Raw genomic sequence first — 27,151 nt, 5'->3', positions numbered from 1 at the left:
GTAAGATTCTATGAGCATGGTGGGTCCTGCGGGAGCAGATGGCCTTTGCGCAGACAACCCTGTTCAAGGTGAGTCTTGCGGGACCAACTGGTCTCTGCTGGGACCTACCTCTTCAACCGGCCAACCAGGGACTCGAACCCGCACCTTTATACACACACATAAAGTAAAATAACAGCTTCATGATTGAGTTGTAGATGACACATAACAGCTTCATGATTGAGTTGTGACACATCTACCAGCCACTTTAACATTTACTGTAGCTAATAGTTGTGTTTTAATATGTAGAAGATATTTAATATCAATAGTTAAATTGTAGTTTCTTATGCTATTCTCATTCACAAACAAACCAAACCCAATCTTTATTATAAAACTAGATTTTATCCCCCGTATTACGAGGGTTGTTTTACATTATTCGCTTTTAATATATATATATATATATTTGGATTTTAATTTTATTTATTGTAAGAAAGTTAATAATTAATATACTTGAGGTTTGATGATAAAATGGTTTCACAAATAAATGATATGTTATAATCCGGTTTAAAAGCTATCTGGGTTTGATGATACCCATTACCCGTTTATTTTCTTTATTATAAAATTGTTTCTTAATTATAAATAATATCTTTCTTTAAATAAAATAGGATATTAATTTTTAGTATATCCCTATTTTATATGATTTTCATGTCAAATATTTGATGAGATTAATATTTAATATAATGAGATGTTATAACCCGTTTAAGAGCTATCTGAGTTTAGTGAGACATTTAACCGTGAATTCGGGTCAAATGCGTGAGAAACCTTCATTTACAAATAAAGCAATCTGATGGCTTGAGAGAATGGTTGTTTTACATTTTTCGTTTTTTAATATTTATTTTTTGGATTTTAATTTTCTTTATTGTAAGAAAGTTAATAATATACTTAGGGTTTGATGATGAAAGGGTTTCATAAATAAATGATATGTTATAACCCGTTTAAAAACTATCTGGATTTGGTGACCCATGACCCGCTAATGTTTTTTACTATAAAATTGTTTATTAATTATAAATAATATTTTTTTCTTTTTAAATTGGATATTAAATTTTAGTATATCCCTATTTTATAGGATTTTCATATCAAATAATTGGTAAGATTAATTTTTAATTTAATGAGATGTTATAACCCGTTTAAGAGTTATCTAGTTTTGGTAAGACCCATACCCATGAATTTGGGTTAAATCAATGAGAGGCCTCCATTTAAAAATCAAGCAATCTGGTTGCTTCTATAAAAGGGGAGCGACTAAATCGCGACACGTAGGATTTTAGGGGTTTCATTTATATATATTATAGATTAATTTCTCTCTCTTCCACCTACTTAACCCAATCAAACTCAAACTTTTTACACTCATTAGCAACTCAACCTTCATTATATTTTACTCAGTAAATATAATTTATTATTTTTTTGTGGCTAGAAAAATAAAAATAATAGTTTTATGTAAAAAATAAACAAAATATTTATTTTAAAAATATTTAAAAAAAAACTATATTCATCATACCATATTTAAATAAGTAATATTAACTTTATATTAAAAAAATATTTTTTTGAACTAACTTATTTTTTAATAAAATTTATACCTGTACGCTCACCCAAAAAAAAAAGGCGAACAGAGTTGTGTTTTTAGATTTTTATAAAAACTTAATTATTAAAAGTTACTAACAAAACTCAAGATTAGATATAAAAACTAATTATTGTGAAAGAATAAAGATGAAATTAAAAAAATAATCACTCATATGGTGACATGTGGCACCAATATGGGTTGTAAACTAGTTTGCTCTAGCAAACTAGTTTGCCATATTTTCAAGGTTTTTTTTAATATTTTTTATTCTAAATAGTGGGACAAACCATCATTGGTTTGTCAATGGGAGTGGTCTTATTGTAAATACAATAAAATCTAAAATACTTAAAGTTATTATAACTCAAAAATATTAATTATGTATTCACTCCACAGGGCTTTGCATGAGCAGGAAAAACGGCCGAAAGGAGGATTAACGCGTACCCAATTCTTTCTAATCGCATTCACATGCAGCTTCGCCTACTACATTTTCCCCGGGTACATTTTCCAAATGCTAACCTCACTCTCATGGGTCTGCTGGATCTTCCCTTCATCGATCATGGCCCAACAAATCGGTTCAGGTCTTCACGGGCTCGGTATAGGTGCTATTGGGCTGGACTGGTCCAGTATCTCCGCATACCTTGGCAGCCCATTAGCAAGCCCATGGTTTGCCACAGCAAATATTGCAGCTGGTTTTGTTTTGGTTATGTATGTCGTCACTCCACTGGCTTACTGGTTTAACGTCTATGATGCCAAAAACTTTCCATTCTTTTCTGATGGCTTGTTCACTCATGGTGGTCAAGAATACAACATTACAAAGATTATTGATTCAAATTTTCACTTTGATAATGACACGTATCAACAAGAGGGTCCGCTTTATCTTAGCACGTTTTTCGCTATGACGTATGGTGTTGGTTTTGCGGCTCTTTCGTCCATGGTTGTTCATGTGTTTCTTTTCCATGGAAGGTAACAAGTTCACTAAACCGTAAACAATTAAGCATAGACTCGAATCTTGCTTCCACTAGTTTTTAATTGTATAGGTTGATTTGGGACGGTTTTGGCCTTTTGGGCACTAGCAAAAACCAAAAATTTGGTTATTGAGTTTTTAAAAACTGTTAGATTTTCGGTTGTTTTTTTTTTTCTTTTCAGTCTTCGATTTGAATATGGTTAGCTTTTGTTTTTTTAGGTAGGTTTTACCATGTAGGCTTGAAGTTTTTAGGTCAAAAAAATTGGTCCAACATAATGAATTCGGCCCCAAATCTTTTTATTAATTAGTTATTATACATTTGGGTAAAAATATTTGATTTAACATTATCTGTTAAATTTTTTAAAGCCATTTAACTTTCAAAATAAGAAGATACGAAAATAAATTTGGTCTGGTTCGGTTTTTGTTACATACAATGCCTAAACCTACCAAAAATTCATTTTTTCGTAAACATAAAACCAAACGTCAACTTTTGTTGGGGTTCGATTATTTCAGTTTTATGCACCCCCTAGGTGTAACCTCTCGAGGTCCACCTGCCTGACACATGTTACGATTTACCATTATTCCATTGATTAACAAGGCATTGACAGGTCCGTGTTCTAATTGATTTGTTTATGGAGCATTATAGTGAGATATGGGAGCAAAGCAAATCGAGTTTCAAAGAGAAGAAAATGGACATACACACAAGATTAATGAGCAAGTACAAGCAAGTTCCCGATTGGTGGTTTTGGTGTATACTTTTTGTAAACATCGCTCTCACCATCTTCGCGTGCGAGTATTACAACGAGCAACTTCAGTTGCCATGGTGGGGTGTCATTTTAGCGTGCGCAATCGCCATCTTCTTCACTCTCCCCATTGGCATTCTCACCGCCATCACTAACCAAGTAAAACTTCAACTTCATCTTCTTCTACTAATTAGTTATCTTCTAAATTAACTCGTATGTATATATATGTGTGTCAGGCTCCGGGATTGAACATTATCACCGAGTATATAATCGGATACATATATCCAGGCTATCCGGTTGCTAATATGTGCTTCAAGGTGTATGGTTACATTAGCATGACACAAGCAGTGACTTTCCTTCAAGACTTCAAACTCGGTCATTACATGAAGATCCCACCGAGATCAATGTTCATGGCACAAATCGTTGGAACCTTGATTGCGGCTTTGGTCTACTTATGCACCGCGTGGTGGCTAATGGAGACAATTCCAGACATCTGTGACTCATCATCAGATGTCTGGACGTGTCCTGGGGACCATGTGTTCTATGACGCATCGGTCATATGGGGTTTGATCGGTCCCCGAAAAATCTTTGGTGACCAAGGAACCTACTCTATGGTGAATTGGGCTTTTCTTATTGGAGCAATAGCTCCAGTGTTGGTTTGGCTAGCCCACAGGGCTTTTCCAAACCAACACTGGATTACACTTATAAACATGCCAGTGTTGATTGGTGCAACCGGGAGTATGCCACCAGCTACAGCCGTGAACTACACGGCTTGGATATTTGTTGGGTTTTTATCAGGATTCGTGATGTTTCGGTATAGGCCGGATTTATGGCAACGACATAATTATGTGTTGTCGGGTGCTTTGGATGCTGGTTTGGCGTTTATGGGTGTTTTGTTGTACCTTTGTTTGGGGTTGGAGGAAATTAGTTTGGATTGGTGGGGCAATAACTTGGATGGGTGTCCTTATGCTTCTTGTCCTACGGCTCCGGGAATTTTCGTGGAAGGTTGTCCGGCTTTGAACTTGTAAAGTAACTCATGGTTTCCGGTTGCAAGATACTTGCCTGTAATTTAATTTGCTTGCTATATAGCATTCATTCCTTTATGCTATATGACAATTTGTTGTAAAGTTAATTTCTTACAATCTGTTGAACTTTTGTTATATTGTTTGCTATGAAATGAAAAAGAAAATAGCTATTTATTTATAAAAATTAAAAATGTATTTGTAGTTAAGAGGTATGAAAGTTTATAATCATTCGTATGTAGACAGCAGTAGTATTTCGTGTAAACATATGATCACATTACAAATTTGTGATTCATCTTTCAGTTTAAACATCTAAAGATAAATGTTTTTAACATATATCATACATTAGGTATGAATTAGAACACAGTTACATAATCGTCTGATTGTTGAAAACACAGGGTTGTGTAAATGTATGTTTACATAGCCTTGTTTTTGTTGAATAACTGCCGGGACAGGTCAGTAAAACCCAAGTGTTGAGTCAGTAAGTCGATGTGAATTTTATCGGTTTCGATTATGTGAGTTATTGTACTGGAACTAAAAAATTATAAAAATCGAGGTGGACCTGTCACCAATGGGGTGGCATCGGTCGATAAAACTCGAGTGTTGGTAAAACCAAACTGTTGTCAACATCAGGTGTTGAGGCTGTCAGTCTACAAGAATTTAAGGTTTTCGTTACGTTCGTTACGGTATTGGAACTAAAACAAAATATATTTAAATAAGAAAATTGGCTTTTAGTTGGTTTTCATTACGTTCGTTGTAGTACTAGAACTAAAACAAAGCACGGTGAGTCAACGCGAATTTGATCGATTTTTGTCACGTTCGTTACGTTAATTCAACTAAAACAGTTTCCTTCCCAGACTATAAAATGAGTTCGACCCGATTCATGATCATTTAAAATTTTTTCTTATTAGTCTCAACTATGTAAGGCCTTAACTCATATGTGATTTCAATGGTGGCAACTACTCCAAAACTATGCATTAATCAAAATTAATGGCCCTAGTGGTTCATCATCAACCACTAAAGACAAAATTATAAACACATATATTAAAATTATTAAAACTAAAAACCCAACATCTGCTATAGCGAAGATTCGAACCAAGGCAATAACCTTGCAACAGTTTCCAAAGTAAAGACAACAACCACCAAGCCAAATGCATATCTTGTATCTTTAGATGAAACTATTACCTAATATACTAAAATAGATTAACACTATATTGTGGCGCCAAAATTCTTAAATATACTAATTAGATAATTACAATTTACACAGTCATACGTTACACCACTGAATTTTACATGGTAAAAGAATGATTAAAATTTCCAATAGAAACTTACACCAATATCTACATATATCTCATACAGTCGTGTCACGACTATATGAGATACCAGTCAAACTGTTTTCGGTTTAGTTTACGAGTATGACACTTAATGTAATTTTGTATGATATATATTTTCACTTAATTATACAACCAAGAAAGCAAATAAAGAGTTTGAGGTAAGTGCAATTTATTTTACTTATAATAGGTAATAATTACCTAGTGAAGAAATACTAAGTGACCCCGGCAGATTACGGATAATCTGGGGGTTAAGTAGATGTTTCCCACGAGGGTTAGGTCCGGCAAAGATGGTTATTCCTCTGATGACCTGCAAAACAGATACCGTGAGCTCGTCACTGAGAAGGGGGGGTACCTCCTTGTGACCACCCTCCGGCGTGAGAATCAGACTAGATTGCTCTTGAATATAAGTGTATATTAAGAGAAACTGCTAGAGCAGATATCAGATAATATATGGGGATATAAGATAAGATATGATACCGTTCCAAGGTGTTGGAGTATTTATAGCCGAATGTAGGTTTCCAAGCAGGTACAGCCAGCTGTATAATATTCCTTTTCTACCAACTGTGGGCTACGCACGTGCCATGCCGGTGGTTGGTGGGTAGGCAGCGGCTGATAGTGACATGGCCGGCTGTGTACTATTCCTTTTCCACCAACTGCAGGCTATGTACGTGCCACGACAAGGGTTGGCGAGTAGGCAGCGGCTGATAGTGACATTTTGTACTAGAGCGTGCTTCTCGTCGTACTGTTGTCAGTGAGCTGTCACCCTGTGATTGGTTCATGGGCTGCTTTGGTCAGATCTTGTCTATTTTGTCCATACCTTGGCAGGTATAGTACAAAAGATCCTCCAGAAGCGTACGGACTGGCTCATTTGGGCGGGAGTATTCCCGCCTTGCTCATTCCTTCTTCAGGTGACTACTGAATTATTGAGAGTTAGTGCCTTGTGCGTGTAGCCTTGCTATTAGTGCGGGTAGCCTTCCCTGATGGCTTGTATCCGCAGCTGCGGGAACAGGCGGGGTACTTCACCATTGGGAGGCTTTTCCTGCGGGAACAGCTGGCGTACTGCGCGTAAGGTCTTCATCTCTCTGAGCATGGTGGGTCCTGCGGAACCAGTTGGTCTTTGCGCAGACGTCCCTCTTCAAGTTGAGTCTTGCGGGTCCAACTGGGCCCTGCTGGGACCTACCTCTTCACCTAGTAACAGTCTGGATTTCAATATTAAACTTTGTCGGGCTAACCCGTATAACAAAAACAGCATCCATTTAACAAACCGATTGACTACGCATGGGTTTAGGTCTTACGATTGTTTCAATGCGAGTGGACCAGGTCGGGTTCGGGTTAATAAGGACGACCTCATGACCCTGAGCGTAATTACACTACAACATAAAATTTAAGTAGCGCAATAAAATTACGTTATGATATTATATTAGCATAATTATATTACACCGCAGTTTTATAAGTAGAGTAATATTATTACACTATTTGTAGGTGACAGCGCAATCAAATTACGTTAGTTGCAATATTGTAGCGTAATTTTATTACGTTGATTTTTATGTGTATCGTAATTACGTAAATGTCATCACGTCACTCTCTTTCTTCACCTTGCATTTTGTAAAGCTAATTAATGCTCTACAACATTTGGTCGTTATAAACAAGAGAACCAAATAACATCCGTTGAAAATAAGAAAATGGCATCCAAAAGGTAATCATAAATCGAAACTTGAATACCAAACATTCTTGTTTTCGAACTCTTTAATTATATTCATGTCAAGTGTTTAGTGTTGCAGTTGTTACTGGTGGAAACAAAGGCATTGGTTTCGAAATATGCAGGCAATTGGCCGATCAAGTGCGGGTGGTGTTGACTTCAAGAGACGACAAGAGAGGCGCAGACGCCGTCGCCAAACTGCACTTGTCTGGTTTACCTGAAGTCATTTATCATCAACTTGATGTCACAAGTCCAGCCAGCATCGCTTCCTTGGCGAATTTCATTGATGCTCGGTTTGGAAAACTCGATATATTGGTTAGTCCTATTTCTTATTACAAATCATAAATTGCAAAATTAATCTTATTCTGATTTTACCATATTCAAAAAGAATTTGATAACATTTACAACCATTAAGTTATAATATTGAAAAAAAAAAGAGTAACGGTTGTGATTGTAAATGTCGTCAGATTTGGTTTAGTTCCAAAAGTCGAACCAAACCGAAAAAATGCCAACCAAACTAGTCGCTTGGCATTTATAATTTGTATCACGGTATTTGAACTGATTTTGTTAACGATAATAATTTTAAATAAAATATAATATCATATATAATATTTTCTTTTAAATTGAAACATAACGCAAAAGGGCAACAAGACGACAAGTTACACCGCTTTGATAGCAAAACTAAGTCTTTAAAAACTACATTTATAGATTGGGGTCGTAACATTACTAGGTGTAACCCGTTTGATTTAACTAAAAGTCGAATGCTTAGATTACCACTTATGCACATATAGGTGAACAATGCCGGAATCTCTAGCACTGTTATGGATGAGGAGTCATTTCTGAGTTCAGATTTTTCGTTTCCAAGTGCGGTAAGACTTGATTTTGGTAGAAAATGAGTTGTAACTATATAAACGAATTTGGGTACAAGATCTTTGCTAACATAAATCTCTACTATAATATATATAGTTGACTGGGGAAAAGGCTAAGGGATCCAAGAAAGTTTTGACGCAAACATTTGAAGGAGCTCAAAAGTGCATGGAAACCAATTATTATGGAGCTAAACATGTCACTCAAGCTTTACTAACACATCTTCTTAAATCTACCTCTCCAAAAATAGTCAATGTCACATCCAAAGTGGGACAACTAGTGGTAAAATAATTACCAATTCACAGGGCCGGTCCAACGTTTTTGGAGGCCCTAAGCGAACTAAAAAGTCATGGGCCCTTTAAAAAACTTTATGTTATAAACTCTTTTGCTTTGCCCGAGCTTGGGATCAACAACAATAACAAGAATTTGCAATGATAAATTAGTATAATGCAAAAGTCTCATAGCAAGCGTAATGCATTATGTATTATCATTATGATTCAAGTGAATAGCAAACATAATAATGATAATAGCAAGTAAATTACCTAATTTGTATTGTGTGATACTTGAGAGAAATGATAAATGGAACTGAAGCTAAATACCTAACGTCCTAACAGTGATAATAGCAATTTGACAATGTATGATTTCTTGTCTGAAAGTGGGTCGTGGGCGTTATTTTTATCGATTCAGATTCATTTGTTTATGGGTTTTTACACATTTAAGATGAAGATTATTTCTTTCGGTTCAAATCCAATACACATATATAACTTTTTTTTTAAGCTGGGGCCCTAAGCCCCTGCCTACTTCTAGGCCTATAGGTCCGGCCCTGCCAATTCACCAATTCCTGAACTCGGTTTGATGCATGATAAATTATTAATTTTGTTTGTTTTTTTATTTTTTTTAAGAATGTACAAGACGAAAATGCAAGGATGATTTTAAGTGATTATGATAGGACTCACCGAGGTACACGTGGATCAGGTTGTGAGTGACTATATGAAGGATGCTAAGGTTCAAGAGTTGTTGGAAAAGAAAGGATGGACTAGTAATCTTTCAGGTTATATAGTCTCGAAAGCGGCTCTTAATGCATACTCCAGGATCTTGGCCAAGAGATTTCCCTCTATTTGTGTGAATGCAGTTAGTCCGGGTTTTGTTTCAACGGATATGACATTTTTTAAAGGAACTTTCACTGCTGAAGAAGGTGCTAGAGGGGTCGTGTGACTAGCTTTGATCCCTGATGGTGGGCCCTCGGGTCAATACTTTTCGATGATGCAAGAGTCGAATTTTTAATATGGAAGTTGTTATGTCAACAAAAGATAGTTATATGACTTCTTTCATTTGGCAATAATAAGTAGAATAAAATGAAGAAAGTGAGGTTGTTTGATACATAACCAGAAAGATATATGTTAGAATAATTTGGAGAGAATTTAATGGATAGTTTATGTGGTTTGTTTAAATTTTGATATCGTCTCTAATGTTTAAAAATTGAATCTATCGTCCCTAACTACCAACTTTGGTTTCGTTGCTGGTCCAAAAAAGTTAATGAAATGCACACGTGAGGGGCACACCATAGGTAGTTTTGTCCATTTAATTTGAAAATGATAGCAAACATCCACGTTTAGTTACTCAAATTTTGGGTAGCTCTTAGTTACTTTCTTTTTTGCACATTAATTAACCCAATATCTTGGATTGTTGGTTTTAAATAATCTAAACTATCACATTTTGGTCGCTGTTGGTCCCAGCTAATGAAATGGTCGGTGACTGTCCCATATTTTATCGTATTTTTCTTCCATCGTGCCTTGACTAACAGAGTACTAACTCCGTTAAAATGTTGCTGATATGTCAAGCTCATTTGTCATAAACCACTTATGTGGCAAATACGTGGAATTACAAAAGTGGGGCTATGTAGTTACTATCGAAAATGGGTTAAGGTGTCGTCTGAAAAACGAGAAAAAACCAAGTGTTGGTCATTGGATTTGTTAAGTGCCGGTGGTGTTTATATGGTGGTCAGCTGCTAGCGGTGGTGGTCGGATGTCGACAGCGGTGGTGGTGATTAATGCCACGTATTCGCCACATAAGTGGTTTTTTACATGTAAGCATGAGATGTCACAAACATTTTAACGGACTTATTACCCTGCTAGTCAGGGTTCGATGAAAGGAAAAATGATAAAAGATGGGATCATCACTAGCCATTTCGTTAGTTAAAAGTTAAAACTGACAGCAACAAAAAATGATAGTTTGAATTATTTAAAACCAATAAACCCATTATAATTTATAGGAAAATTGGATTTTAATAATCCGAACTATTATGTATTGGCCAATATTAATCCCAACTAACAATGTAACTAGTGGCAATCCCACACTAACTGGCCATTAACTTCGTTTGTTTTTAATTACACAAATAGTCCATTTGGTTTACACATAGTATAGATTTGATACAAATAAAAAACCATTATATATCTCTCTCTGTATCTTTGTTTCCGGCCGCCACCTCCGCCACCACTACCACCACCAATCGTCACCAGCCAGCTGAGCCACCATGAGCCACCATCTTCTTTTACTTTTTACTTTCTTTATCGTATAAACCACCGTGGACCACCCCAAACCGATGAAATTGGCCACCGGTGAAACGATTACCGGCGAGAAAGGCGATAGATCTGTGAACTGGTGGTTTAGATCTGATTCAAATATGTAAACACTAATTCTGATGAAAATGAAGTTGATGGCCGAAATCGTTTGTTTGTACAGGTTAGTGGTGGTGCACCGTGGTTCAGGCGAGAAAGAAAGAATACGAAACAAAACGAAGTTGGTGTTGTACGATGGTTCCGGCGACTAGTAGTGGTCGTTGTAGCGGCAGCCGGTGGGGGCTAAACCGCCACTTCACATATCTATCGTCTTTCTCGCCAGTAATCGCCGGTGATGGCGGCGATGGCGACCGGCGATGATAGTGGTGGTGGTCGGAAACAGAGATACAGCGAGAGATATATAATGGTTTTTTTATAGAGGTGGCAATATGAGTGGGTTGGGTTAGATTTGGGTGATGGGTCAAGATGGTTTTGGGTTAGGATGGATTTTTAAAATAGAGGGTTAGGATGGGTATGGGTCAAGATGGGTAAAGTTAATCCATCTTGACCCAAATAAAGGTTAAAATGCAAAGGGTTTCAAAAACCCCTCAAAAAAATATTCAAAAAATTTAATAAAAAATTAATAACTCAAAATATAAATCAAAAACGCAAAATGTAAAATAACTAAAATGTCACCCGTTGTCCTCGATTCATAAAAAAAAAAAACTCGGTTTTGTCTCGGTTCAGGCTCGGTTTTTTTTCTGTTCATTTTTGCTTCTTTTTTTTCGTTTTGGTATCTATTCGATTTCAATATTTTCGGTTTTTGTTCGGTTTCGATTTCTCGGTTTCATTCGGTTTATGATGGATATGGGTCAAGATGGGTAAAGTTAACCCATATCTTGAACTAAGTAAAGGTTAAAATACAAAGGGTTCAAAAACCCCTCAAAAAAATTAATAAAAAAAATAACAACTCAAAATATAAATCGAAAACGCAAAAGGTAAAATAACTAAAATGTTTTCCCCGTTTTCCTCGTTCGTTAAAAAAACAACTCGGTTTTGTCTCGGTTCAGGTTCGGTTTTTCAGGTTTTTTTTCGCTTCGGTTTTGCTTTTTTTCATTTCGGTTGGTTTCGGTATATGTTCGGTTTCAACGATTTCGGTTTTGATTTCTTGGTTTCTATTCGGTTCCGTGGGTTTTGTTTGAAATAAAATTGGATAAAACTTGTTTTAGTCCATTCTAACCCATAAACAAACCCATTCTAATCTATAACCAAATGTCAATAGCATTTTCCCAACCCATCTTGACCTTCTTGTAAAATTCTTTTGATCCATCCTGACCCATCTCAATTTTAAAAGTTATCCAAATTGAGCCAAAACAACCCACATGGGTTTGTTTTGCCACCCTTAGTTTTTTTATTTGTATCAATTCTATAATACTATGTGTAAACCAAAGGGACTATTTGTGTAATTAAAAAAACAAACGAAGTTAATGGCCAGTTATTGAGGGATTGTTATGAGTAATAAAGTTGAAAGTTGGGATTGACAATAGTTACATTGTTAGTTGGGATTAATATTGACGAATACCTAATAGTTCGGATGATTAAAATCCCATTTTCCTATTTTATTTAGATTTGAACACAATAACAAAAATTTTTTTAACATATATTATACATTAAGGATGAATAATGAATTAGAACATATTTATATAATCAATGATCAAATACAAATAGAGGTGCATAAACCGATTTAAAACTCAAGACCGGTTTGGGTTGAAACCGGTTCGGTTTTATCAACAAAAGTCAAAGTGGATCTATGATCAATTTTTGTACCGATTTTTTGACCAGATTACGATCACTTTCAGTTCGGATTTTGACCAATTTTGCCCGGTTTTATTCGGTTTCAGTTCGATTAATTGGTTTGGAACATTTGGTGAAGAAAATTACAAACCGGTTCCGAACCTACGGTTTTAATTGATTCCAAACCAGTTTCTACATAATCGGTTTCAAAACGGTTCAGTTTCAGTTTGATTTTTGGGTCGGGTCGGTTAACCGGTTTATTCGTCCACCTCTAAATACAAATAACTTTTATCATGAGAACTATACAAATAACTAAATTAATTATATTAACATTTGTGTAATTATTATTACTATATAACTTTTAAATTTAAACTAAACTAATTATTATTACATAGTATATAGAATATGTTAATTTTATTTGTATTAGAACCTGACCCGCATTCATTATAAAAGAATATAAACCCTCGCTTTTTTGCTTAATTCTTATTCTTCGTCTGCTTCAAAAACCAAGTGAAGAAAATAATGGAGGCTCAATCGGAACCAACCGACGAGACTGCAAACATCAAAGACATCCGCCAACAAATCGAGTCTCGAATCGAAACCCTACACAACTCACAGCTCGAAATCATCTCATCACTCCAACACATCGTCCCCGACATCGCTTCATCTCTAAACCTCCATCTGAAGGTCATATCCTCCTTCAATGGCCGCCAATTCACCCCTCTTCCAAACCCACTTCCCAACCCTAACCCCACCATCAAACGCCGCCTTCTACCCGTTCCAATTGCACCCACCATCAAAATCTCAAAACTTGATCTGGGTTTGAAGGTAAATGAGTTAATAGTGGATGATCATGATAATAATAATTATAATGATGGTGATGGTGGTGGTGATGATAACGGTGGTGTTAATCCGTTGGTTATTGTTAGGTCTATGGTGGCTGTTTGTTTGCTGGAGAGAGTGCCGTTTACGGAGATTGTTTCGGTGGAGTTGGTGGGGAAATTGGAGAGCGAGGGGTTTCAGTCGGTTTCGGCCGCCGAGAAGGCGGCGTTGAAGGACGTGGCGGGGGCGGGTGGGGAGTCGGTTCTCGCGGTGGAGATGGCGTTGAGGGTGATTGCGGACGACACGGGTGGGGTTCAATTAGAGGAGTTTAAGTTAAATGGGAAAGTTAGGGTTTTGGTTAAGGGGATTGATAGGACGAGATTGGTTAAAGAGTTGCCGGAAAGCAAACATAACGAGTCGAATTCGAATAATTCAAGTAGCGGGAATGTGAACCAGGAAAGGTCGGTGATTACCGGGCCGGGCGGGTGGGGTGGGCAAGGAGATGGCGGGCAGTTTGGTGGCGGGATGATGGGGCCGAGAGGTATGATGGGGGTGGTTGGGACTGGTAGGCCGCCGATGCATAGACCGCCGCCAATGGGGATGTATTCGCCTATGGGTGGTGGCGGTGGTGGTGGTTTGAACACGAAGCCGCCTAGAACGGAGGAGGATGATCTTAAGGATCTTGAAGCGTTGCTTAATAAGAAGTCATTTAAAGAGCTGCAGAAGTCGAAAACCGGTGAAGAGTTGTTGGACCTTATTCATAGACCTACTGCAAGGGAAACTGCAGTGGCTGCAAAGGTTGTGGTTTGATCACTTTTTTTTTTTTAATCTTGTGTTTAATAACTTATATGAATTTTAATCATTTCAGTTTAAAAGCAAAGGTTGTGCTTTAATCACTTTTTTTTTTTCGTTAATCTTTTGTTTAATAACTTATATGAATTTTAATCATTTCAGTTTAAAAGCAAAGGTGGTTCTCAAGTTAAGGAGTATTGTACTTCTTTAACTAAAGAAGATTGTAGACGCCTATCCGGTTCTTTTATCTCCTGTGAAAAGGTTGTTACTTGTTACAGATTCGATTCATCTTAATTTTTTTTGATGAAATTAAGGTTTATAATATTGGTTTCAGGTTCATTTCCGTCGGATAATTGCTGCACACACTGATATGAACCTCGGTGACTGTTCTTTTCTTGACACATGTCGCCACATGAAGGTAAAAATCATTACTTTATTAATCTTGAAATTTGAAAATCATTGAATTAATCTGGTATTGTTATTTGTATACTAGACTTGCAAGTATGTGCATTATGAACTGGATTCAACGCCTGATGTTCCAAATATGTTGACGGGTCCTTCAAAGCCGTTAAAGTCTCAACGAGCTGAATATTGTTCGGAGGTGGAGCTTGGTGAATCGCAGTGGATTAATTGTGACATTAGAAACTTTAGAATGGGTATATTAGGACAATATGGAGTGATAATGGCAGACCCGCCATGGGATATTCATATGGAACTGCCTTATGGTACCATGGCTGATGATGAAATGAGAAACCTTAATATTCAAGCTTTGCAAACTGATGGTCTTATTTTTCTTTGGGTAACTGGTAGAGCAATGGAACTTGGACGCGAATGGTATGTGTGTATTGTTTTTTATAGATATTTACCGTTGTTTTTTATGTGTGTAATTTATGCCAATTTGCAGTTTGGAACTATGGGGATACAAGCGTGTCGAGGAGATTATATGGGTGAAAACAAATCAACTTCAGAGGATAATAAGAACGGGGCGCACCGGTCATTGGTTGAATCATAGTAAGGAGCATTGTCTTGTTGGTATTAAAGGAGATCCGATCGTTAACAGGAATATTGATACTGATGTCATTGTTGCTGAGGTTCGAGAAACCAGTCGTAAACCAGACGAGGTTAAATTTAATCACCCTCTTTAATTTGTTACCATATTATTAATAAACGATTTTTTTTAAATTTTGTTTTTTTATATGTGATTTAGATGTACCCTTTGTTGGAGAGAATCAGTCCGAGGACAAGAAAACTTGAATTATTTGCTCGGATGCATAACACGCACGCAGGGTAAGCTTCCAAATGGCGATTGCTTAATGTTTATTAGGGGTGGCAAATGTGACCCATGGGTTGTAGTAAAATGTATATAATGGGTGGGTCAAGCTAAAAAAAGAAAATAACTGAAACGGGTCAAAACGGGTTGACATTTCTTGAGTTTTTTTTTCTTTTTTTTATGGAACGAGAAAAACGGAGGAAACTTTTTAGTTTTTTTACTTTTTTTAGTTTTTGATTTATATTTCGAGTTATGATTTTTTAATTATTTTTTTTTTGAATTTTTTAATTAGGGGTTTTTGAAATGGGTCAAAATGGGTTGAGATTTCAGAAACCCGTCACTAAAATATTAAAAAAAAAAATTTAAAAATCATAACACGAAATATAAATCAAAAACTAAAAAAGTAAAAAACTAAAAAGTTTCCTCCGTTTTTCTCGTTCCAAAAGAAAAATAAAAATTCTCAAGAAATGTCAATCCGTTTTGACCCATTTCAATCCTTTTCTTTTTTTAGCTTGACCCATTCTGACCCATTATATACATTTTATTACAACCCATGGGTCACATTTGCCACCCCTAATGTTTATAATAAAAGTGGTTTTTATTACAGAATCGGTTTTGATGTTTTGATTGATGATGGATGTGATTAGGTGGATGTCACTTGGTAATCAGTTAAACGGGGCTCGGTTAGTGGATGAGGGTCTGAGGGCGAGGTTCAAGGCGGCTTACCCTGAGGTTGAGGTGCAGCCTCTTTCTCCGCCTAGGGCATCTGCTATGGAAGTGGAGGGTGGGCAGTCAAGAAGCCCGTCTGCGAGAGGTGAATCGCAGCCCATGTCAGCCCAGTTTTCTGATGCTAGGCCTCCAGAGGTGACGGCTTATGCTGCTGCAGTAGCAGGTGACTCCAACCCGAGGAATGTGGATGTGGAGATGACAACCGGATGATAAAATTTTTGTATGTTTAGAGTTTTATTTAATCTAATTATGCCTGAAATGTACTATTGTTGTGGTTTTAAATTAAATGTGTTCCCAAAATGTACACTTTTTTGTAGCGGCTTAGTATCCGCTGTCAGTTTAATAATCGAATACCCTAACCACGGTATGGGCAAAGCCATCTGTCCAATATCCAAGCTTTCTTAGCCCATGCTGTGTTAAGAGTCCGGTAAATAAATAGAGGGTCAAGTGAGTGTGAGCAGCTGCGTGGCTGTAGAGACACGAGGGAGCTTCAAAGGTGTTCAATGGCGGAAAATTAAACAACTTGTTGCAGAAACTTTATGGAGTTCCTATTTTACTCTTTTTTCTTCGATTTAACTGCCATAAGAGATACATTATGAATGGCCAAGCTACCAGAAGCTTCTCCGGTACATATATAGGTTAACATAAATTTTGGCCACAGGATGGTCAATGGACCCCCTTGATCCTCATGTGGTTCCGCCTCTGGTTTACATCATAATGTAATGTTACAGGGGATAGATTTAGGTTGATCTAAATCTCACTGGTGCCATATGACACCAGTAAAAAAAACTTACTTATATCAAACAACCAAGTGACACTGTATTGTTTCAGATGTTATTCTAGTATTAACATTGTATATTTTAGGGCAATGCCACAGAGAAGTGTCAGTGTTGTAGTTTGGCTTTCGGCCTTTTGACATTAGTAACTACTTACCAATGCAGTAAACCAATACAACTTGTTAAAAACTCAACTCTTTCATTAGTTGCATCATAGTACACAGCAATCTATCACACATGTAAAGATAAGATGATTGCCAAACAAACAATAATGTTTCCAGAAAAATTCCAATAAAAAAAACGGACCGATTATCATGGTGCATAAATTAAAAACATTGTGTAGTTTCTTCACCCTGCTTAGAGCTTTAAGCCACCTCTAGCCATCTCGAGTGCACCCTCATAGGTATTATTGCCGCCAATAAATCCGCTCATATGCACAAAAACACACCCCGGGATCCCAGTTTCCTTAGACAATTCATCATCTCTTAACCCTCTCCACTGAGACGGAAGAGCCTTACGACTCTCAAAACTATCAGGAGACTTTGCTACCGCCTGCACCCGCCAGCCTTTGCTCCTTTCATCCTGTCCATATAAAACTAATAAATTTAAAAATGTTTCATACATAAAATCCAAATCACAATTAAAGAAAAGAGCATCACATAAATGAATGGATACCTGATAAAGAACATATTTGATAGATGGTTCTACTTTTAACTCCTGTTCAAGCTCATATAAGTGAAGCTTCCACTGTTAGCATGAAAATAATAATCATATTAGCAAGCAAAAAAACTGATAAAGTTTTATCAAATTGATAAAACTTACAGGACAAAATCTATCCAAAACCATGATTTCTCCACTAGGGTCAATATTAGTTCTTGCTGCAAGACATTCCATGACAATTGAACGTGCTGGGAGCCATGATTTTACATGAAATCGAACATTCTGTGTACACAAATCAAACTTAAGCAAGTACAAAAACTATATTTATCTATATATATAATTTTTTTAAGATAAAACTTTAAACGTACGTCTAGAAACTCAGTGCCAGCAAGAGTCATGGCCCGTTGGAACGCTTAATTTTCCTTCTCGGAAGATTGATCAGGATCAATCCAATCCAAATTATATCTTCCAACTCTTGACGATAAATGTGTATTGTTCACATATTTTGGAGGTTGATCAGTGTCGTATTGATTGATCCCATTGTCAATTGCATCAATCGCCTATTTTACAAGAAAACAAAGAGTAATAAATCAGCATTGCCTATCATTGTTTCAAGACTTACATCACTAGATAAGCTAAACGCTTACAGCATGTACATATACAATGTATAATCACTTAAAAAAAACACGAAAAACAATATAATCATCACCTCCATGAAGTTTTTGTATATGGCTAGATACAACCTATGCACGTCCGGGTGGCCTTCATCAACCTGAAGCTCTTTTGCAATTATCTCTGTACCAAAATGCTACAAACAAAAACCGCTTATTACTTTACATAAACCACGAAAAATGCTGAAACTCATTTCTACATAGACGAAAACCAGTTACTAAGTTGCAATCGATTCTACTTTCGTCTATCTGGATTATCGATTATGCTAAATTTTAAAATGCAGTCAATCTCGGTGGTATCTCGGTTAATATCTTAATATCGGCAATATTGACCGATATTTGACTGATACATCACCGATCTTCCCGATATCAGTGTTTTTAAGTCTTAATTTTCAACTTTTAGTGTATAATGTTAGTGTTTTGACTCAGTTCCTACTTACTACAATTGTTAGTGTTTTGCAAGTTGCAAAAGGATAATTTGTTAATAGTAGGAGAGTATACTAAATTGCTAGTGTTAAAAGTGCTATATATAAATTCTGCATGATATTAAAATTACAGATATCCCACCGCGATAACCGATATCTCAAATATCGGTCCGTGACCGATATCCGATATTTTTTCGCATTAACTGCTTAGCAAATATGTGAAGTATACCTTATAAACAAGACCAGCACTGCTAAGCTTAGTTACAAACCCATGTCCAAAAACCTCAGCAAAACCCTTTTGATGGTGATCATACCAATCTCGACTTGGGTCATACACCCCACCCACATCAAGAACAGCATCAAGAGTCTCCAATAACTGAAACCCAATATCCAATTTCACATCAATAACTTAATATTATTGCTTAAAAACAAAAACTTTCAGCTGGGCATTAACACAAACACTTGGTGTGCAATAACAAAACCTGCGGGTCTCTTGTCCGTACGACTTCGGCTCCAGAGAACTTGTTGGTGAGGCGAAGCATGAAGCAGCCGAGTGCTTCGTCACAGTGAAAGCTTCCATTGTGTGTGCCGACCCGTTTCAATGGGACGTAAGAGGGTGAATTGGCGGCGGCCATTAGAGAGAAAGTGAAGGTTTTATTAGGAATCAGAAGTCTTGTGGGTGCGAGTAGTTTTGTAGCCACTTTCAACATGAGTCCGCCCATTTGAAATAAGTCTGGATTCTTGACTTTCAGTTTTCTTTCAGGTCCTATGCCATAAACCGGGTGAGAACCGCAAGACCCGACCCGTTCTCCAGTTCTAAGAATACCGGTAAACGGGTTAGGGTCCAGGTCGGGTCGCGGATCTGATCATATTCTCTTTACATAAACCGGGTAAGACCTGGGAGACTCATAAGACACGAACAGATCAAACCCGGTTATTTACAATCGGGTCGGTTCCGGGTCTTGAGAATGCCACTAAATGGGTTCGGATTGAGTTTGGGTCTGACCCGTTTGATTTAGGTTTGTTTATATTCGTTTAAATATTTATTCAAATTTATTTGGTATTAAAATTAAATCTAAATTGATTTTCATATTTGAATACCTTTTGTTTTAGATATACTTGTTTATTTTAAAATGTTAAACTCATGTTGGTTTATGTTTGGGAACCATTCATCTAGAATATTACGAACTAGGTATAAATGAACACGATCATTCCTTAACAAACAGACATGAATAAAAAAATTGTCATTTTACTGCTTGTACGTGTTTGTTTGTTCAATAGAGTTGAACGAACAAACACGAGCAATCCCCGTCCCTTTTGGTTTACAGGCCAAATTTTATTTTACCATGAATTCCAAATTTCCAATTACTTAAGACCATAGAATTCCAAGACGTTTGGTTTGCCGCTTTTTGAAACCCTGGCTTGTGGTGGTTCGGTCCAAAAACTTTCATCAAAACTGGACTATCCAAACTCTGAACACCCCTACCCGCTCCCATTTCTGCTGCAAATGTTCCATTTTCACACGAAACTAAAGACCATTTCATTATCGTCACTCATTGTCAAATATAACCACCTCCGGTCCCCCTAATATCAATTATCTTACCGAGAGAAAAAACTCAAAATCAAGTAACAATTATTGGTGGACAGTAATGTTATACTAGACGTGTTTTGATAAAGCTGCACAGTCGCACATAAACAAATTGGCTGAGATCCAGAAATGCACATAAACAAGATACCAAAGCCAGAAATGCAGGCATCCACTGAATATTACAAATTTCAGAAACAATAACCAAAAGCAAGACCAACTGCAGAACAGCTAGAATATGTAAAAGCTGCATCCACTTCCACCATTGGCACCTTAGCAAGCTTACCAGTTTCAACTGTAATCATCATAAGCACCCATGCAGCTTTTGCCATCGTCAAAAGTATTTTTACATTTTGAAACCTCATCAACCTTCTATTTATACATAAAAATCACTGAAAAAAACATAAAACTGGAAAGTTTATGATGCAGCAGTTTCTACATAATGGATGTGTTTATGAAGACAGGGATATTAAGTCAAAAGAATTGAAATGTAACAACAAATATACTTCTACAGAAACCCTATTACTATTCTAGACCAGTGAGGAAATCTATACAACAATTGTTTCAAAAGAATCATCATAAGTTGTGGAAATGAACATACGAATACCACGTTTAACATCCAGAACCACAACGAACTTCACACACGATGTTAGCCTTCTTCTTCGCCTTCAAAAATCCTGAAAAACTTTGTATATCATGCATACATCATGTGACTATAAACAAAAATATTCAACAAATTTCAACCGCATGAGAAAAGATGGTCTACCAGATTATCATCAGGGTCAACACGTGGCGACCAATAGGTTGACCCGCCTGCTTCATATGTTGGAATCTTTGCTTTTCTTGCTGCAGCAACAGCTTTTTCTAAGTCCACCTGGGACAACGGCCTCGGTGCCTGAAAAAGAGAATAAAATAAATTATAGTTAAATTTAATATAAAAAAACATACACTTTAATAGTTTGCTGGCAAGAATTATGTACTCACGGAAGTTTGTTTTCCATCTCTCTCCTCTTGTAAAAACTCCGTTAATGGAAAACGAGCAGCTTGTTTGCAAACCTCAAAAATATCAGAACCAGTGAAGCCGCCACATAAACTAGCAATATGATCAAAATCAATATTTTCTTCAATTCTCTCCTTTTAATGTCACTTTCAATATCTTTGCTCTATCACTCTTTCCCGGTTTTCCAATTTCAAAAGCATTGGGAAGCCGTCTAAGTATTGCCTCATCAAGATCCGACGGCCTATTAGTTGCTGCAAGCACCATAACTCGCGCATTCTCTATAAAAAAACAAACAAATTATGCCACACTTGTCCCATGAACTAAACAATTAATTTGAATATTTCATAATACTCACGGTCTGTAGTGAATCCGTCCCATAATGTCATGAACTCGGTTTTCATGTTGGTTAAAACTTCATTATCTGAAGAACGACGCTGTCCAAGGAAACTATCAACCTCATCAATGAATATAATTGCAGGCTGTAGCTTAAAAGCCAGGCTAAAAACAGCTGAAACTGATAGATTAATAAACTTATCAATTAATTAATCATAAGTCAATAAACACAAATAACCACATTAACAAACTTACCAAGTTTCTGAGCATCACCAAACCAGTTGCTCATCAAATTCGAAACCCGAACATTAATAAACACAGTTCCAGACTCCTTCGCTATGGCTTTAGCCAGCATCGTCTTCCCAGTTCCAGGCGGTCCGTAGAGCAAAACCCCCTTTTGTGGACCAAGAAGCCTCCCGTTAGCGAATAACTCCGGTCTTCGCAACGGAAGTATCACCAATTCATACAATGCCTGCTTACTATTGTCCAACCCTCCAATTGATTCAAACTCCACATCTATGTGGTCTGGATTTACAACATCACAAGCTATCATATCCTGTGTTAAAGAAATCACTTTCAGCTTTGAAATTAACGTAATTTAATAGGGCTGTAAACAAACCGAACCAAACCGAACAAAGCCTTGTTTTCGTTCGTTTAGCATTAAGCTAGTTTACAAACGGTTCATGGATGCTAACCGAACGAAAAATCTTGTTAGTGCCCGTTCGTTAAGGAATTGAACTTGTTCACGATCACAAAGTATCATGTACTATTTAAAAAAAAAGGAAAAACTGAATCCAAAACATTAGGCATAATCACCTTAATTAAATATAAAGTTAAGCACTTGAGATAATAATAAATTAAAATTAATCATAAACATGATCATCCCCCAATCGACGGTTTTATTCTGATAATGTCAACGAAGCATAATTTAGAGTTGTTAGTTAAAGAAATAAAATGAACATAAACAATAAAGTTATAATATTTAAATGCTACTGGCTATTACAAATAAAATATTATAATAATATAAAACAAGCCTTTAACTAACGAACATAAACAAACCAAACGAACATAAATAAACACGTTACCGAATGTTCACAAACACATATGAGATGTTAATTCATTTATTAAATTAACTTTTCCTGCCGATTGGTTCACGAACTGATCACCGAACGTTCGGTTCATTTACAGCCTTATAATTTAATACAAATTAGGGTTTCACGGTCGATTTCATATCAATTTGATTATCAGTTTAATTAACTTGCCTCATATGGAGTGGTGCAAACTGGATTACGGCCTAATCGTTTGAAAAGCTGTTTACGTTGTTCAATTGCTCGTTTATTTTCTTCGCGATTGTTCTCGAGATGACGGACGCCGGCGAGGAGTACCCAGCAACTGACGGCGGCGCTAGCGGCGTACCATATGAGGTTCTGTATTAGCTTCATCTTGGCTGCGTCCGCCATTGTTAGGGTTTCTGAAATTTGGAAGTTAAAAGACTCTGAAAAATGCTTTTCTTTCTTTCTTGAAGGGTAACTGATATTCGGTTAAGCCGTTAAGACTTAAAACAGGTCTTAACTACTACATTTTCAGGTCCGTTTTTGAGGCAATGCAAGTTGTGTGGCTGGCTTGAAAATTGTTTGGAAAATGCTTGTTTGTTTTCTAGCTTGATTTAATCTCATCAGATAAAATCAATCAAACGATTTACAATGAAGTGGCAGGTAAGCGCGGGCAACAAGCTGCGCTGCAACCCCCTTTTGGATAGCAAACCCAATCCTCCTAAAAACAAAGTTTAGATTCTTTTGAGCCGATAAATTGCTATGCATGACTTTTTGAACTCTGTTTAGAAGGTCCACGGCATCTGGAGCTAAGTAACCAAAAGTGTCAAAGGCAAAGGGGATAAACACGTGTTGATTCTCCAAACAAGCTTTCTCGTGTTTAACAACCTTACCCAAGGCCGCCTTCAATGCTGCCTGACAGGCAATAAACCCATTGTCCCTTAGCCCAACAAGAGGGGAGACTCCTGTGAGGTCCACACAAGCGTGTTTCCCCCCTACCCACCCAAAAACAAGAATATCGGCCGGTCGTAACGTAGATCTTCCTTTAAGAGGATCCGCAAGAAAGTTTACGGAAGCCTCCTTTTTAGCTGAAATTCCGGCCTGTTTAAGAACATCGCATAAAACATCCCTCACCAAATCATGTCTGTATTTAAACCCAGGTAACTCTTTGCAATGAATTGCGTGCTCGCCAAAAGAATCCAAACAGACCTTGTGGCAAACTGGGCATGGCTCATCTACCGGGAACAAAAGAATCATTAACCGATACTTAAGGATGGTTCGGTACTCCAAGGCCGACATATGTTGGCCCAGTCCTTCAATAGAGATAACACTTAAGAAATCTTGAGCCCGTGGAGATCGAAGACACTCAAACACCGCTTTTTGACGAGGAGATAAATCAAACTTCACTTCCAAACTCTGGATGATTCCACTATAAAGGGCACTCACCAAAGCATGTTGGGCTTTAGGTGGGGCGGTGTGTTTATTAGAGAAACCACTAATATTAAAATCAGGAAGTGAAATATGCAACCGATCTATCACACTCCCATAATCGGAGTCAAACCCATCAATACCACAATCTCGAAGAACGTGGTCTTGCAATTTCCAAAATTGTGCCCTCGAGGTCACAAACGCATATGTAGATACGTATGAAGCTGAACATAAACCCAAACCTCCAAAACGAGTCGGAAGTGATGCCAACCGCCATTGAAAATCTCCAAAGAAGGCACCACCACAAACCACGATGTCCTCAACCGCCCCCCGAAGGCCATTATCAAAAACAGAAACAACTTCCCCCACATACTCGGGCTAGCACGTTCTGAGGCCGAACATCAACTTACCTACTCCCATACATGATCGAAGCAAAAGGAGCTGGCATTGAGGGTCCCGCAAATGTGGGAGATGGCTCATCAGTTCTACAGCCCGCGAAGCCCTTTTCACAGCAAGTCCGCTAATGAATTCTGCATCCCTGCTAACGGCTCCCCCAAGGAGTTTCACACCTAACATCGGCCTTCTAATCTCACGGGGAAACATCCCCTCCTGCACCTTAACCCCATTGCATGACGGCCAAAATACTTCTGTTTTCTTAATGTTAAGTTCAAGGCCTAGTCGGGGGCCCTCTACCCTGATAATATCCAAAGCTTTAGTAACCTATTTAGTGTCTCTAATAATTGTACCATCATCTAAGTACCAAGCATGGAAGAGGAGCTTACAGGAATCCTGGACAAGATAAACAAGTGGGTGCAGAACTAAGGCGAAAAGAAGAGGTCCCAAGGGGTCCCCCTGATGAACCCCAGTGGTGGACCAAATGTGGTCATCCCCCACATATAGCCTGGACGGTTGCCCATATAAAAAGTTTACCCATAAGGAAATAGACGGGCATCGAGCACGAACCTCATTCAGAAGGGCAGTCCTATCCACCAAGTTGAAAGCATTACAAAAATCAACGGTAAACATAGCAAACGACCCATCAGAATGAAACCTATTAAAAAACATGTTCGCACTATGAAGCACAACCTCCGCACCACTAGAGACTTCCACCCCAAACTGAAAGTCACAAAGGTATTTGGCAATTTCCTTTCCAACAACCCTCATAGCCACCTTAGAGATCAACCTCCACCAAATGGCACCTACGGCAATGGGTCTAATCCCATTGTCCGGTTTGAGCAACGGTGTGAGAGGAGCCGATGCAATGAACTCCGCCAAAACCACCGGGCACCTCCCCCCTAAATATAAATTAACCACTGCGGTAATAGATTTTAGCAACCCAACAGTGATCGTCGACCCCTCCCCACAAAAGGCATTCAAAATGTGATGGGCCCTCAATCCATCTCGCACGCAAGACGTCCCTTTAGGGGAGGATTTAATGCATCCAAGCACACTATCCTCGTCAACAACAAGAGGAGGCTCAGAAAGCAATGAAACAGGCATAATCGGTGGGGGCAAGTTGGGATGCTTAGCCGCTAACGCTTTCAAAGTATCATTGCTGAAAGGTGCAACCCCTGAAGAGCACAATACTTTAATCATAGCGGTGAAATGCCCGTCCGCCACTTTTCGTAAGCATTGTTTCACATTAGTGCAAACATCAAAGTCATCGTGCTTAGCGAGAGGCCCATCATGACTCGAGTCCACCTCAAAGGTTAGGCAAAAAGGGATAAAATAAGTGCATCAAAACCATCCTTACCACCCCAAGCCGTTAGTGCCCGCTGAATACTATGACATTGCAAAGACTTCCTCATACCTGACCTGCTTTTTGACCAGTAGAAGGTCTGAAAACTCGCAATGTGCACCACGGTAACAACAAAAGTCTCACCCATGCCTCAACAGACTCTGGCATAGCAACCACCTTTGCCAGAGCCGTAGTTAAGGCCTGAGCAAAAGCCATACGACAACTATGAGGGATGCTTGATTTTAAGCGAGCCACTCGGCTCGATTTAGTTTGTAAACGATTCAAATAAAAAGCAAAGGCCTGTTTGATTCGGTTCGGTTTTATATGAAAATTTTATATTATTTTATATGTAATTATATATGTTACAAACATATAATTATTTTTATAATTATATTTGATATTAAAATATTGAATATTAAATTTAATTATTGAATATAATCATGAAGTATTTAATATTTCAACATTCAAGATAACTATAAATACAAAATTATGTATTTGTGCATGTATAATTATATAAATAATTATTTTTTAATTGTTAAGTTTTTTTTTATAGATTATATACAGCTTCAAACTTTAATTTTATAAAAATTTGTGAGTTACTTCATTTTAAAAGATGCTAACTTATTTTCATGTACATTATATTAAACTTTAAACAAAAACTTTCAAAGAGAAAAAAGAAAAACATAATTTCTAAAGCTCGCTTGATACTGTTTGAAAAATACTTGGAAAATGCTTGCTTGATTTTGGCTCAGTTCAATTTGTAAACGAGTCAAGCTACGAGCAATCCCTCGTTCAGTTCGGCTCGGCTCGTGCAGAGACTCATAGTATGTTAGTATGTAAAATTAGCATTTGCTGTTCGAAAAAGAAAAAAAAAGTATGTGGAATTAGTATGTGAAAGAGGAAGAGATAAATATTATTCAAATTTTGATTCCAATAGAATTAATATAGTTTGGTGACTTAAGTTATAATAATAGAAAAAACAAAAATAGGAAGAGATAAATATCTTTTATTTTTAATAGAAAAATAAAAATTTATGATAACTTATCTATGAACAATGTTTACTATGACCAACTAATGTTAATCAAATTGAGTGAACACTATATAATTATTTAGTGCGGCAACAATCCGTAAAAAACATATATGACCAACACAAAGGAGCACAAAATCTAAATCTATCCAATATTAAAAGGCGCTCCCGAGTCGTACGCCTCACGCGGTCGGAAGCAAAGATCACCTAGCCTGAGGTCGCCTTGCACCTAAGAACATCTTTTAAAACTTAGCTTTGAAGAAAAAAATAA

General features: G+C 37.2%; 2 protein-coding genes and 3 pseudogenes across 5 annotated transcripts; 3 read left to right on the top strand and 2 right to left on the bottom strand.

The window, feature by feature from the left end:
• The first annotated feature begins 1,955 nt into the window (after positions 1 to 1,955).
• LOC143555147 (oligopeptide transporter 7-like) lies at positions 1,956 to 4,326 on the top strand. Its single transcript, XM_077044761.1, has 3 exons — positions 1,956 to 2,554; positions 3,202 to 3,457; positions 3,535 to 4,326. Exons 1-3 carry the CDS (start codon positions 1,968 to 1,970, stop codon positions 4,324 to 4,326), a joined length of 1,635 nt encoding a protein of 544 aa, XP_076900876.1. The 5' UTR covers positions 1,956 to 1,967.
• A 3,093-nt stretch (positions 4,327 to 7,419) lies between these two features.
• Positions 7,420 to 9,504, top strand: LOC143555146 (short-chain dehydrogenase/reductase 2b-like; annotated as a pseudogene). The gene is made up of 4 exons (XR_013139154.1): positions 7,420 to 7,668; positions 8,145 to 8,222; positions 8,320 to 8,502; positions 9,123 to 9,504. The product of XR_013139154.1 is annotated as a short-chain dehydrogenase/reductase 2b-like (transcript).
• A 3,587-nt stretch (positions 9,505 to 13,091) lies between these two features.
• LOC143555145 (putative N(6)-adenosine-methyltransferase MT-A70-like) lies at positions 13,092 to 16,410 on the top strand. The gene is made up of 7 exons (XM_077044760.1): positions 13,092 to 14,192; positions 14,349 to 14,447; positions 14,521 to 14,604; positions 14,680 to 15,020; positions 15,091 to 15,307; positions 15,394 to 15,473; positions 16,104 to 16,410. Exons 1-7 carry the CDS (start codon positions 13,095 to 13,097, stop codon positions 16,393 to 16,395), a joined length of 2,211 nt encoding a protein of 736 aa, XP_076900875.1. The 5' UTR covers positions 13,092 to 13,094; the 3' UTR covers positions 16,396 to 16,410.
• A 730-nt stretch (positions 16,411 to 17,140) lies between these two features.
• On the bottom strand, positions 17,141 to 19,427 carry LOC143555156 (uncharacterized; annotated as a pseudogene). Its single transcript, XR_013139156.1, has 7 exons — positions 19,200 to 19,427; positions 18,947 to 19,093; positions 18,331 to 18,429; positions 17,990 to 18,181; positions 17,784 to 17,903; positions 17,637 to 17,708; positions 17,141 to 17,543 (listed from the first exon to the last, which is right to left on the bottom strand). The product of XR_013139156.1 is annotated as an uncharacterized LOC143555156 (transcript).
• A 1,328-nt stretch (positions 19,428 to 20,755) lies between these two features.
• Positions 20,756 to 23,100, bottom strand: LOC143555157 (uncharacterized; annotated as a pseudogene). The gene is made up of 6 exons (XR_013139157.1): positions 22,898 to 23,100; positions 21,891 to 22,191; positions 21,658 to 21,816; positions 21,287 to 21,580; positions 21,069 to 21,197; positions 20,756 to 20,979 (listed from the first exon to the last, which is right to left on the bottom strand). The product of XR_013139157.1 is annotated as an uncharacterized LOC143555157 (transcript).
• Between the last annotated feature and the right edge of the window lie 4,051 nt (positions 23,101 to 27,151).

This window comes from Bidens hawaiensis, unplaced genomic scaffold (assembly GCF_021521415.1).
Source record: "Bidens hawaiensis isolate Kalapana, Puna unplaced genomic scaffold, B.hawaiensis_p1.1 tig00018002_1, whole genome shotgun sequence".
Lineage (NCBI taxonomy): Eukaryota > Viridiplantae > Streptophyta > Magnoliopsida > Asterales > Asteraceae > Bidens > Bidens hawaiensis.
This window is presented reverse-complemented; position numbering and strand designations above follow the sequence as displayed.